The sequence below is a fragment of the Rhinolophus ferrumequinum genome, chromosome 3 (genome assembly GCF_004115265.2).
Source record: "Rhinolophus ferrumequinum isolate MPI-CBG mRhiFer1 chromosome 3, mRhiFer1_v1.p, whole genome shotgun sequence".
Lineage (NCBI taxonomy): Eukaryota > Metazoa > Chordata > Mammalia > Chiroptera > Rhinolophidae > Rhinolophus > Rhinolophus ferrumequinum.
In genome coordinates this window covers 24075023-24089509 of record NC_046286.1, presented here as the reverse complement: position 1 = coordinate 24089509, position 14487 = coordinate 24075023, and the positions used below count along the sequence as shown (strand labels likewise).

Here is a 14487-nt window from a genome sequence, read left to right as displayed (position 1 = left end):
ACAGTTAAGTAGATCATTTGGGACCCCGATTTAAAAAAAAAAAGGGCTGTAGTTAAAAATATTTTAATTTTCACTGTAGTTTAGGTGTTAATGCTTTTTTCAGTTTTTGCCATAAGGCCGTTCAACAGTATTATCTTTGAATTTTTAAAATTTGGCTCATCCAGTTTGTTGTGTATGTCTTGTTTGGTACTTTTAGGTATCTACACATCATACCGTTTCTCTTTAATGTATCTACAAAAACCATTCTTTGCCAGAAACTAAAAAGAGAGCCCATAATTATTAGTATTTACATCTTAATTTACTATGGGTGATGTTTAAATTTCTTTCCACTATGTTTCATTGGACTAAATGGCTTTAAACGGCTTTGATTTCCCTATATTTAATATTATAACATAAAATTTTCTTAAATAGATAAATAGATATCTGTATAAATAGATATCTGTTAAAAGTTTTCCTTAAAATACAACTTTTTTTTAGCCCAACTATGTTAAAATAGCAAAGAAGGTGGGATACTTGAGACAAGTCTTAAGTTTCAGCTTTTTTTCCTAAGTAGTAAGAATAAACATTTATCAAATCCCAATTTTAATTAAGGAACAAACAGTGGCAATTATACATAAATTTGAGAAATGGCATATTGAAATGGCATCTTTTATGCTTTAGGGTTCCATCAGAATGATTTTGGTTGCTGACAACAGAAAAGCAATTTCAAACTGGCTTAAACTACAAAGGTTTAGTAGACTTGTTTAATAGAAAAGTGGAAATAGCATAGCTTTCAGTTGTAGTGTGATGTGACTGTAACCTCATTGATTCTCCTGTCTTGCCTTCCTCCCTTTGTGGGGTTCCTCTTCAAACTGATTTTCCTCTTGGTTACAAAACTGCTACCATCAGCAGTAGAAGCTACTTGCGTTATTCACATCCTTGGGGAAAGAGCCTTACTCCCCATGACAATGAATCAAAAATCCTGAGAGCTTTTATCTGATTAGACCACTCTTGACCAGATTACAGTAAGTAGCCAGAGGAATGTGATTACCCTAATTGGCTTGGTGAATTGAGGGCCTGCCCCTGGAGCAGAGTGTAGGTTTAGTTTGCCTAAACCAGATGGCTAATAAACAATGGGGAAGAGGAGGTCTCAGTAAGAGGAGAGGAATTGGATGGCAGTTAGGCAACCAGGCAATATCTGCTACTACCGTGTTTCCCCGAAAATAAGACCTAGCCGGACCATCAACTTTAATGTGTCTTTTGGAGCAAAAATTAAGATAAGACTTATTTTAATATAAGACTGGGTCTCATATAATAAAATATAATATAAAACCAGGTCTAATATAACATAATAATATAATATAATGTAATATATAATATATATAATACCGGGTCTTATATTAATTTTTGCTCCAAAAGATGCATTAGAACTGATGGTCTGGCTAGGTCCCATTTTCGGGGAAACACGGTAGTATAGATTCAGACGATGATGTAATTAAATAGAAATAAAGACTAGGAAGAAAAGGAAGGAGCTGAGAAGAATGAGTTAAGTAAGATAATGGATTTAGTGATAGAAACACTATGCTTCATAAAATTATGACGTCCTGATTTATGTACTAGAATTTATTATTCAAGATGCATAAAAATTTTGTAAATTTCATTAAAAATTTTTATTATAGTTCATTTAAAAGACCTGTTTATACCAAAGACCATTGCTTAAAGACATTGTTATGTTCTTGGAATGCTGCCTTAATTGTGTTCAACACATGTTGAAACGACCTTCTTGTAAACAGGTTAGAACAGAACACAGATCATATTAGAACGCTTTTTGGGATCCCAAATTATTCCTCTTAAGCTCTTAAGAAAGTCCTCCCTAGGCAGTAGAAAACATACTTAGTATAGAAAGTTACATATGACATAAAACATTAGATTTGCATTATAATTTTCTTTTTAATGGGATTTAGTTCTAAGAAAAAGATGTTTCTGACTAGCAATATATGGAAATGAGGTTATAGACTTGAGACCTGTTATCTGAGATTATGAACATACATGCAAGGAAACCCTTATTTTTTAAAAAAACATACTTTCATAAACATAAATGCATATAAATTGATGGAAATAGCTCTGGACAAGAAGCTGCTTATAAATTACAATAATAAATGCCAGAATTAAGAAACAACAGAATTAGTCTATGCAAGTCTTTCAGATTTGTTTTGAAGTTCTGTGAGCATGTAATCTGTGATAGATTGGTTCATTGAATAATTTGTATGCTTTAGATTACATAGAGTGTTAAGTCAAAGAGAATAACAGACAAGCATTTTAAATCTAGAGTAATATCTATAATAGTATATAAAAGCCTTGTGTTTCTGATTGGTATTTGACATTGTCAAATATTTTGCTGTGTTCTTTAGAGAAGTGTTTCTTAAATTTTAATGTGCAAATGAATACCTTGGGGAGCTTGTTAAAATGCAGACTCTTAATTCAGTAGGTCTGTGAGTGGCTCTGATATTCTGCATTTCTGCAGCCTCCCAGGTGACACTGATGTTGCTCCTCAGCTAAACTCACAACAAGTCTCTAGGTCATCTTGTAGGGTTGTTCAGTGATTTAAGGACAAAATAACTCTCTACACATTATGTGTCTTGGCGAGTATTTTCTGAATTGCATTCAGAAATAATGACTTTTTTGAATGAACTTACTAATTAGGAATAAACATTTGCTACTGGTGATTTTACAATTGACACCAAAAATTTATTCAGATCTCTATATTCCTGATGTGTGGATAAGTGGGTAGTTTGTTAACTATTAGAAGTGATTCCTTTGTGGGTGGATCACTGTTACCTATGATGATGAAGTAACTTTTCCAACAGTGTGATTCTTAGGGTAGGTACTGTGTTTCCCCGAAAATAAGACCTACCCGGACAATCAGCTCTAATGCGTCTTTTGGAGCGAAAATTAATATAAGAACCAATATTATATTATATATTATATTACATTATACTATATTATTACATAAGACCCAGTCTTATATAATAGTAAAATAAGACTGGGTCTTATATTAATTTTTGCTCCAAAAGACGCATTAGAGCTGATTGTCTGGCTAGATCTTATTTTCGGGAAACACGGTAGTATAGAAGGAAAATTGAATAGTAGGAAAATAAAGGTCTTTGTACAATATATGGATAGAAAACACCTGCTGCTTTTAAATATCAAAGGTGTATGTATGTTCAAATGATTACAGCAGAGAAATGAAAACATTATTAACTGTCCTAAAGATGACTGGCACCGACAGAACTTGAGGTCAAAGGAAGAAAAAGAGAAGATAACAGTATAGTCATTTTTGAATTAAGAATATTTGTAGTAGTTGGTATGTTGAACAGGCACAGCTCAGGAAGTTACCAAAATGCAATTTTTGTTTTGTCTTTCACCATCCCTTTATATTTGATTAGGCAGTAGGAGGAGGTGAAGTCCTTTCATTGACCCTCAGTGAAAACTCCCTTCAGCTCATGTCTCTTTTGGTCACTCTTAAGTAATTTTCTCAGCTGCCTCATAGATATTTCTAGTCATGAACATAATCTCAATTTGGTAATTAGAATAGCCAGTACTGTGTATTAATCAAAACTCCACACATAATTTAGCATTAAATTTCTTACCCTTATGGAGGTTTTAGCAGGCCAGTATCTGAATGGAATGTTGGTTGCTTTTCTCCTCCCACTTTCTTCCTAGCTTGCTAGAGATGTTTCTTTTTTCTCCTGGGTCAGGCCTAGGAGGGGAGGAAATCGGGAGACAAGAGCACTGTGGTAGGTGTTATTGATGTCTGATATTGGGACCCTCTGGATGACAGATATTTAAAGATGATTCTCTAGGAAATCGTCCTGGATACCTCCCAAGGTTCTCATTCTTGGAGATGTTTCTTCTAGGGGAATGTATATTTGATTCTGGCAGTTGCTTTGCCCCTTTGTGGGAGTTATAATTCCACCTCTATCTTCCTTAATGATAAGCTCTCATCACCTAGTAAGTGGCCTTATTGGACATGATTTAAAATGACCCCATGCTGGCTTATGTCTTAGACATGGTTCACCTCTACCCATAGGAAATTCTTGTGCATTCTGTCTTGACATCAGTGGGAGCACAGTTACTCCCAAATGAAGCTCTGTTTCTCTTGCTCCCAGCCAATGCATCTTTCTCAGGCATGATGAGTCCAGAGTATCCCCCAATTGCTGGGAAGACAGATCAAGCCCCCTAAGTGGACTTCCTGAAGTCCATTCTTTCTAGCTTGAGATGAAGGAGGTAATGATAGTACTCTCCCCCATCTACCCCACCTTCTTGAAAGAGAGAGAAGGGTTGAGGTGGATAGCACTTTCTCTAAAGAAGTCCTTTATAAATCTTCTTCCTTTCCCTTTCTTCTCAATTCTTTAAAAAAAAAAAAAAAATGCTTGTGGTACTTGAGTTATTTCCAGAGTTGTGTAGGATTTATAGCTATTTTCTTTGTAAATTCTGCAAATAATGATCTTCTCACACATATTTTATAGTCTGGTACTTGTTAATCTGTTTTATTGGTACCTCAGTAAAAAAAAAGAGTCCTCTATTAACTTTTTAAAGTATGTATTAGGAAGCATTTTATTTATTTATTTGGCTTTTTAGGGTTTTCCTAAATGTAAAGGAACCATATGCATCACAATTTGATGGAATATTTTCTCTCTATGGATGGATGATAATTTCTCAGTTAGGTGAAGTTAAGACAAGTACTTTTCTTTATTTGTCAGAATTATAACTGTAAAAGTAATCCAGGTTGTCTGTTTTTTATTTCATTTTGGTAATATATTTAGGTTAAATAAGAGGTGGTTGCAGCATCCGATCTGAAGGCTTAGTATCAGGTGAACCATCCTTCTTCAGAGATTTGTGTACCATTCTTTCTGGAAACTAATTGCTCTTGTTATGACTTATTTCTGTCATCTATTTTAGGTTTTGTATTTTCTGTAATTCTTTTATTTTTTTTTTTTTGCTATTTTCTTTCCTCCTGTATGTTGGATAGTTCTGCTCTTTTGTGGTTTATAGGCACACATTCTCTTTATTCTTATGGTGACTATCTTTAACTTAAAGACACTTGCTGTCTTAGTTTGAGCCTCGCCCCCTCACCCCCAAACTACATACACAGAACAGTTCTTGGCACAACTGGGTGGGAGTGGTTTACTTGGGAGGTGATCTTAGGAAGTAGATGTGAAAGACTTCTAGGGAAAGAGGGAGAAAAACTCGTAAAGAGTGTATGAATGAGCTAATCATTACTTAGGCAATGGGGGACCAATTCTTCTGAGGAACCATGTAGACACTCCTCAGGATGTTTCCACCAGAAAGAAGCTGAGGTATTTTCCCCCAGAGACATTAATTCCCCTTTGAGGGTGTGATAAACCAAGGGTCCCTCCTGAAACACCAGAAAAAACCCTGAGGCGGGAAAGCAGAGAGCCACCTGCAGCATATGGTTGAGGTAGGATACTAGCAAGAGGCAGGAACTGGCCTCCATAGCTGTAGTGAAAGCAGGGTCTGAGGGGACAAGTGTAGGGCCTCAGGTGTTTGCTACACATATTTACGTTTATTTACCTTCCTTGATTACTTTAACATACCAATATTATATCTTCCTCCCTGGGGTTGTTATAGACACACATTTTCTTTTATCCTTTGATCCTTGACTTTAAAACAACATTGTGTTTTTCTTAGTTAACCATTCTTGCTGCTCAAATCTCTGGCACTGTCTGCGTGGTTTTGTTTTGTTTTTTAATCCTCATAATTGTTTATCTTCCAGTCTTGACGTGGCTTCTTTATATTCTTAATTATAGGAGTTCCATTCAGCTAGTCTTCAGATGGTTCTCCAGAGTGATTGTTCTATAATTTTGATGTTGTCATGGGAGGAGGCAAGCACAGCGTTTATTTACTCTGCCATCTTGCCTGGAAGTCCCTTTTTAAAAATTATCTACTTCCTCTAAGGGTGGGTGTGTGTGTGTGTGTGTGTGTGTGTGTGTGTGTCTAAGATCGTGGATACCTGGAAATACCCATTTGGGCCCTTAAATTTAAATGACAATTAATTAGATGTACAATCCTAGGATTAAATCTAAAAAATCCGGTTTTACAATAAAACTTAGTAATCTTAAGGAGATCCAAGATGGCAGTGTAGAGAAATACTGTGTGCGCTTCCTTCCATGAACACACTAAAATTACAACTAAATCAACCTGGACAATCAACCTGGAAAACCATCTGAAGTCTGACTGACCAGAAGTTTTATAACTAAGGATATAAAGAAGCCACGTTGAAACTGGTCGGGGTGGAGACATGAAATGAGCCGGCCCCAAACCTCCGTGTGGCATTTGAGAACCAGGAGAGATATCTTGGCCATGTAGGTTCCCCCCCAAGAGGAGCACGAGACCCCAAGCTCCACACCGGTCTCCCCCGCCTGGAGGAGCCCTCACAACATCTGACTTTGAAAAACAGTGAGGATTCTGACCGCCTGGGGAGGGTGGAGGGCGGCAGGAAACCCAGACGTCCTCTGAAACAGCCCCCACAGACGCGCTCACTCACAGGCACTCACCTTGGGCTCCAGTGGAGGGACGCTGACCCAAAGCGGGGCATCGGAATCATACAGGGGCAGACTGAGCTTTGTGACTTCAAGGCAGGGTTGGAGGACAGTCGCCGTTTTTCCTGTGTGGGGTTCTCTCGTACAGCCGGCAAGCGGGAGCCATATTTCCTGTGTTGAGGCCTCCCCCTCAAGGACAAATCTGAATCTGATTGGCCAGGTGAGCTGTGTTGCTCTGCTCTGCTGACTCACGGGGACCCCACCCCACCCAACTCCCCCAATGCAGGAGGCGCTTTCTCCAAGAGCAGCCAGCACTGCCGAGTTGCACTATTTCTTGAAAAAGTGTCAGAATCTGTAGGACACAGGTGGGCGGCAGCTGGCCTCGGTGTGCTCTGTGACTTTTGCTGAGTAGCTCGAGGCTCAGCACTTGCACCAAACCAGAGTCTACCTTAACCTGATGACTACAACTCTTCCCACTCTAGTGACTCCCAGGGACCCTTCCTTATCCAACTCAGGAACTGCACAAGGCTTTATCAGTGGCTGAACCTTAAGGGAGCCAACAGGTGTGTCCTGGCTTTTTGCGGAGCTTCCCCTGGCCCGGTACTGATAGCAGCTGTCCTCAGTTTGCAGCGTGGTCTCTTCCACACAGGGTTAGGGTTAGCACAGGCAGCGAACAACCCCAGATCACTTTGTAGCTCCTACCAAGTAGCCCCTGACCAGTCACAGGCAGTGGGTGAGCAGCACCTGCATCGAAGCCCCTCCCGACAGGCCCCAGAACCAACATGCCTGGAGGTTGGCTTCAGACCATAGCAGAGCACCACCCAATTACCCCACAAGCAGCACAAAGGGCGGTCTCAACAGGCACCAGAGCCCACGGGGGCAAATCCCACTTAATGGGGTAAGACCCCCCCTAACCCCACCCTGCACAGCAGCCCATAAGCTGTGGACGTGACCAAACCCCACAGCCATTCATCCTAAGGATCAGTCCTCCCCACTGCTGTGCCAATAGCAATCAAGGCTTATAACAGGAGGGCACCCACAACCCACACAAGGGACACATCTGGAGCACCTGAAGCAGAAACAGAGAGGCAGCAAAAATGGGGAAACAAAGAAAGATGTCCCAAATGAAAAAAAAGGAGAAAACTCCAGAAACATAACTATACAAAATGGAGGCAAGCAATCCACCAGATACGGAGTTTAAAACAATGGTTATAAGGATGCTCAAGGAACTTAGCGAAGTTTAGTTTACCATTCTCTCTAGCTCTCATGATGTAATTAAATATATCACTATCTCATGGTGTTCCAAAAAGAATGTGTATAGTTTTGAGGATACTGCAACACTTGTACAAGTTTGAGAACCACTTTTCTTGGTAAAAATTTGTTCTTTGAATTAGAAAACAGTCTGAATGTTAAAAAAATAAGCAAAGTGCTGCAAAGATGAGTTCAACATTCATTTACATAAAAATTGCTTTGATAGGTTAAAGTTGCCCTCACCCTGCATAGGATTGTTTCATTCATGTAAATAACGTTTTTATTTTGTGACCTTACAGGAGCCCAGGCTTGTGTGCTTGTATTTTCCACCACAGACAGGGAATCTTTTGAAGCAATTTCCAGTTGGAGAGAGAAAGTAGTAGCTGAAGTTGGAGATATACCAACTGTACTTGTACAAAACAAGATTGATCTCTTGGATGATTCTTGTATAAAGAAGTAAGATGGCTACTTTTGAGGGGGTGGTGATAATTCTAGAAAATTTTAAAAAACCTATTTTAATTTTTGCACAGACTTTAAAAATTTAGGGAAGTGTTTATAAAAATCGCCTTATACCTAAAATATCTGTGAGCTATTTTATGTGATTGGTTTGGTTTAAAAAATGTACATACTGAATCACAAGTAGAGAAAAGTAAAGGAATAAATGTCAAAGGCCCTTTTAGAATTCTAGTCATAAGTCCTTGCACCACAAATCCAATTCTTCATATTAAGTCAACTCTATATATAGTAAGAATGTTGGGACCGGCCCCGGTGGCTCAAGCGGTTGGAGCTCCGTGCTCCTAACTCCGAAGGCTGCCGGTTCGATTCCCACATGGGCCAGTGGGCTCTCAACCACAAAGTTGCCAGTTTGATTCCTCGAGTCCCACAAGGAATGGTGGGCAGCGCCCCTTGCAACTAAGATTGAACACAGCACCTTGAGCTGAGCTGCCACTGAGCTCCGGGATGGCTCAGTTGGCTGGAGCACGGGCTCTCAGCCACAAGGTTGCCTGTTCAACTCCCGCAAGGGATGGTGGGCTGCACCCCCTGCAACTAGCAACAGCAACTGGACTTGGAGCTGAGCTGTGCCCTCTACAACTAAGATTGAAAGGACAACGACTTGTCTTGGAAAAAAAGTCCTGGAAGTACACACTGTTCCCCAATAAAGTCCTGTTAAAAAAAAAAAAATGTTGAGGAAAACATCCCTAGATATTTTAATATCTAGAGTACGTAGCTATCCTATGTTGATGAGTTTAAATAGATACGTAGTTCAGATTCATATTGTTTTGTGTATTCAGAACTATTATGCTTAAATTTGTGAAGAGGTAAGCATCCAGATAATTTTTTTCTATAAGCATTTGCTCATTGCATTATTAACGCTTTGCTAGCTTTGAAAATCTTTGCTTGATTTTTACCTTATTGTTTATGTTCTTATGTTAGTTATCTGTTAACAAATTAGTTCAAAACTTAGTGGCTTAAAACAACAAACATTTCACAGTTTCTGTGGGTCAGAAATTTGGGGTTACTTGGGGGTGGTTCTGGTTCAGTTTTTCATGAGGTTGCAGTCAGGCTGTCAGGTAGGCCTGTAGTCATGTAAAGGCTTGACTGGGGCTGGAGGATCTACTTCCAGGATGGTTCCCTCACTTGGCCATTGGCAGGGGCCTTAGTTCCTGGCCATGTGGACCTCTCCCTAGAGCTGCTTGAGTGTTTTCACAACATGGCAGCTGGCTTCCCACAGCAGGTGATCCAAGAGAGAGCAAGGCAGAAGCCACAATGTCTCCTATGACCTAAAACTGGTCTCAGAAGTCACATCCTATAATTTCTGTATATTACTGATCACACAGACCAACCTGGGTTAAGTGTAGGAGGAAACTACACAAGGCCAGGAGAAGGGGTAGGGGGGATGGGATGGAATCACTGGGAACCATTTTGGAGCATAGCTACTACAGTCTTAATAAAATCAGCTGTCCACAATCAGGAGTCATAATAAAACTAAAATTAGGAGTCCACTCTTGTAGACACAGTAAATATTTAATGTACTGACTTTGCCTTTGGCAGCAAAGTCGTTTCATAGCCAGTAAAATACGTAATGCAATATATTATTTTCAGAGAGCAATTAAATTCAAATGTTTTTAAGAACAGAAGAGAAAATTAAAGTATTATATAAAGAAAAGTGATATGTAGCTATTTTAAAGCTCGAGTTTAATGATTTGATAGAAAAGTGTCTGTTTACAGTTACAGTATAATGGCTGGTGTTTATCCCCCGAGAGTAGTGAAAACTGAAAATCCTGTTCAAGTACCAAGAACATAGCTTTAATTGGTCTGGAAGGTTGTACACCCCGCTTTTCCTCTCACCCCCCACCACACAAACACATCAAGCCGTATTCAGTAAATTTAATAAAAGTGATTTTTTAAAACGTACCTTTATAAGCATTTTTTTTTAATTGATGTATAGTGAGGAAGCTGAAGCACTGGCAAAAAAGCTAAAGCTAAGATTCTACAGAACATCGGTGAAAGAAGATTTAAATGTGAATGAAGGTAAACTGCCTTTAAAAAATTAACAGGAAGTTTGTTTTATTCTTCTTATGCTTTTTCTATTCCGTTATTTAGAAAACATTTGTAATGAGAATAGAATTTTCTTGTTGTCACCTACATTAAGTAAAATTTAGAGACACGATGCTTCTTTGAGGTAGGGTCTAATTATTTACTAATGTCTTGGAATAATTGTTAATCTACAGCAAAACGTTGTTGGTTTTTTTTCTGAATCTTTAAAAGTATAACTATATGTATGAATGAGTATGCATGTATGTGTTTTTCATAAATACCTCTTAAAAGTACTGAATTGTTTTAGTACTGCACAGTAGAGGATATTCCATTAGGTAGTTACAATGACCTGAATTTGTTTAATAATATTTCCTAGTTTAAGAAAGTGAGATTAGGGAAAGATGATGATTATTTTTCTCATTCCAGAATTGCTACTTATGTTATTAGATTGCAACGCAATTGTGTCCTCTGGGTTGTTTTTTCACCTAAAGAAAGGAGAACCTTTTTAAGATGAGTAGTTTAGTATTGCTAAATATTAATCATTATCCATATACTTAAAACTAAAGAGCCAATTACTACAAATATTATTTTATTTTCTTCTTTACTAATAAAGTGCTACTGTATATTTATTAGTATTGCCATTGTACTTAAGTACTTAGATTATATATACTTCTAATTTAATTTAAAATTTGTTTAGTAAGTATAAAAATAGTAAATGATGTGAAATAACAGATTTTTACATGCATAAATCATACTGACCTGGTAGGGTTTTTGTTTTTGTTTTTATTCTAGTTTTTAAATATTTGGCAGAAAAATATCTTCAAAAACTCAAACAACAAATAGCTGAGGATCCAGAATTAATGCATTCAAGTAGTAACAAAATTGGTAAGTACCCAGGAAATTTTAGACCCATGTTTACCTGGTAAATTTATTTTCCATTCATTATTATCATATTTACTATTTTTTATACAATATTCTCATTTCTTTAAGAAATGTGAGTAGAAAGTGTTAGATCAGTGATTATTAAATTTAGGAGTATTATGGTCTCTTAGTAAAGTTATATTGACTCACTATGGAAACATTAAATATAGGCTCTGTTCATTCCAACATTTAAAGACAGTTTCGTCCATCCTTCCTGTGAGGCCTCAGGCCCCACTATTAAACATGTATCCCGTCTGCCAGTTCCACCAGAGGTCTTGCTCTTTCTTGAGCATGCCCAGTGCTGTCTTCTTCACTTTTGCTCATTTTGGTTCTTCCATCAAGAATTACCTCACTTTCCCATCGTCTGTCAAAGAACTATTCATTTCACAGGGACTGTCTAGAAGGCTCTCTCAGCTACGTAGCTGGCTGAAGCCACAGCCTAAGGCTTTTCTTCTAAAGGAACTAGGACCTTGCCGTGTGTCTGGTTCCACCTTCTTCATGTAGTTCATCCTTTCTTATGAATTAGATGTAATTGGTCCTTCTTCTAAACCATCTGTGAGATCTTGTGTCTCTTTTGTGGCACTTAACATACAATGTCTTAAAGCATTACTTCTTTGTATACTAATTCACCTCACTTATTAGATTGTAAACTTCTTATGGGCAGGAATTGGTCTCAGTCACCTTCATATTGATAATAGTGTCTCCGGCCCAGAATTTGTGATAAATAGTTCATAAATTGGATTTTACACTTTAAGACGAGCACAGTTCAAAGTGGAAGCGGTAATAGTTAAAGGGTCTTCTTTAGTTTATTCCTTTTATCTACTCATGACTTTTAAGTATCTGTAGATCATTTTGTTCGTATTTTAGCCTAGATAGGAAAATCCTACATTACTACCAGCTTTTACATATACAATATTTTATTAACATAAAGTCTCACAAAAAGTGTTGTTAACCACAAATCAGGTATTCTTGAGGCAGTTATATAAAGTTAATGAGTGAAATTATTAAAATAGTCATATTTATGGATTCCAAATTTCAAAAATAGATGGTTAGTGAAAAGATGCAGAACAGTATGTCACTATTTGGGTAGCAAAGGGAGGGAAAAAAGTATATACATTTTTGTCTATATATGCATAAATTATCTCTGGAAGGAATAAGAAAACTGATAAAACATGTATGCTTTAGGGGAGGGAAACTGGCAATGGGGGTATTAGGATGGAAGGGAGACCTCACTGTGACCTTTGAACTTTCAACCATTGGTACTGGCTATTAAAAAATAAATGCAATGAAAAAAAAGTGTAAAACTGTAAATACTTGGAAATATTACTGACTTACTAAGAAGGTGGATGCACAGTCTGTAATAGGTAATCCTGAGGCATATCAGTGTCAATCTCTGTGTTTTCCCTCAATTTATGCAGGTGTCTTTAATACATCTGGTGGAAGTCACTTGGGTCAGAATTCAAGTACCCTTAATGGTGGAGATGTCATCAATCTTAGACCCAACAAACAGAGGACCAAGAAAAACAGAAATCCTTTTAGCAGCTGCAGCATACCTTAACATGCTTTAGGGAGGGAAAAATTTGAATTATATTGTGCAATTCAGTAAGAACAACATCCAGCTGTTGTGATATGTTACAAGTTTCTTAGCAGACTTTGCACCTAACGGTTCTCTGAAAGTTGAACAGACTTAAATATTATTCCGCAGTGCTCTTCAGAATGGAGTGAGATCTTTGGTGGACAAATTAGTGCCCTGTGGACTCATTTTAATTTTTTTACATTAGACGAAGCTTCTGTTTTTGATGAAATGCTGTAAGAAATGTCAAAAACAGGTTTTGCTGAATTTTAAATGCTGGAAAACATAAATGAAATATATTGCTACAGATTTTAATACTATGGGTCAAGGAAAGATAGCAAGCGTTCTTTTTCTGAAATCGGTCATCTAGCTTTTCTGGAAAAAATACTGAACCCAAATACTTACAAAAAAGTAATATTGAAAGGTAAACCCTTGTCAGATTGCATTCGTATGTATTTTGGCAATGTTACTTGTGCAATAGCTGTAGCATGTGGAATGTGGAGGTATACATGCAGATAATCTGGTACTGAATTAAGCTGACGGTGTGTACAGTATTTAAGGAAACAAAGAATCTAATTAATTCATTCATAGAACCATTTACGAATTGTATGTTAAAAGTTTTTGTTTTCAAATAAGAAATTCAAGACATATTTTGCAAAAGAGCTTGGATTTAAAAAGTGCTTTGTGCCAAAAATATCATATCTAATTTTTACAGTGCTTTACTATCAAAATTTATATTTGTTTATAATCTTTTAAAAGTAGTTATCCTCTCTGATAGGGTAGAGAAAAGAGGAGTACAAATGTTTTAATGCTCGAGCATCTCCCAGGTGAGACTTGTTGCAGAATAGTTTTCATATGTCCATTCCTAAGCATGGTGAGCTTGCGCTGGCCAAGCCTTAAGCAGATACAGGGCACTTCCGCAGCTACCCCTCAGGGCCTGTGAAGTGCCCTGGGGCATCACGCTCTTTTTGCTGCTGACCAAAAATGCAATTTTGACCTTTTAGGATTATGCTAACAATTTTTTTAAATGCACACGTGATGATCTTTTGTCATAATCCACATTAAGGATTTTATAGTGTCCTGTAACTGTAAAGCATCTTTTTGTTTACACATTTTTGTATGGTATTTTAAGATTATCACTTAAAAATTTCTATAACCTTCTGTCTGTATAGCACTTTCTCAAGACCTGTCAGGACCAAATACAAAATAATTTCTTTTATGAAATGATTTTACTATGTCATCATGTGGCAGAGCATAAATTTTGTGACTGGGGCAGTAGCTTTCTGATTAAGACAATGGCATGAACTCTGTTAAAACCGATCATCGTTTATCAATGACTTTGTTTTTAACCCCTTGCAATATACCTGGTTTTTATAGGATTTCAAAATATGTAAAAATAACTTTTCTTGGAAAATGTGTCATAAAGTCCTTTTTCATGATTTGTACTAAATGCATAATGTTTTATATATTCCTTTTGTATGTTTTTTCTTTTTTTCCCTAAGTCTTCCATCTGTACCACTCTCATCCCCCGTCCAGATTAATGTTAAGAACCTAAAAGAATTTTCTTGGGCATGTCTTTATTAAGTGGTCAAGAGTGGGTGTTTGCTTTTCATAATACTGAAATAATCTGGCATTATCTATTTCAAAGTAATATAAAATGTT

General features: G+C 37.3%; 1 protein-coding gene across 2 annotated transcripts in view; it reads left to right on the top strand.

The window, feature by feature from the left end:
* Positions 1-14487, top strand: part of RAB23 (RAB23, member RAS oncogene family) — a 38327-nt gene that overhangs the window by 10573 nt on the left and 13267 nt on the right. Inside the window, exons 4-7 of one of the 2 annotated variants that reach the window (XM_033097439.1) lie at positions 8093-8249; positions 10243-10325; positions 11124-11216; positions 12671-14385. In XM_033097439.1, the coding sequence (XP_032953330.1) occupies positions 8093-8249; positions 10243-10325; positions 11124-11216; positions 12671-12810 (473 nt within the window). In that variant the 3' untranslated portion in view covers positions 12811-14385. Of the gene's footprint in view, positions 1-8092; positions 8250-10242; positions 10326-11123; positions 11217-12670; positions 14386-14487 lie in introns of those variants that run through there. The other variant, XM_033097448.1, reaches the window with a different exon arrangement.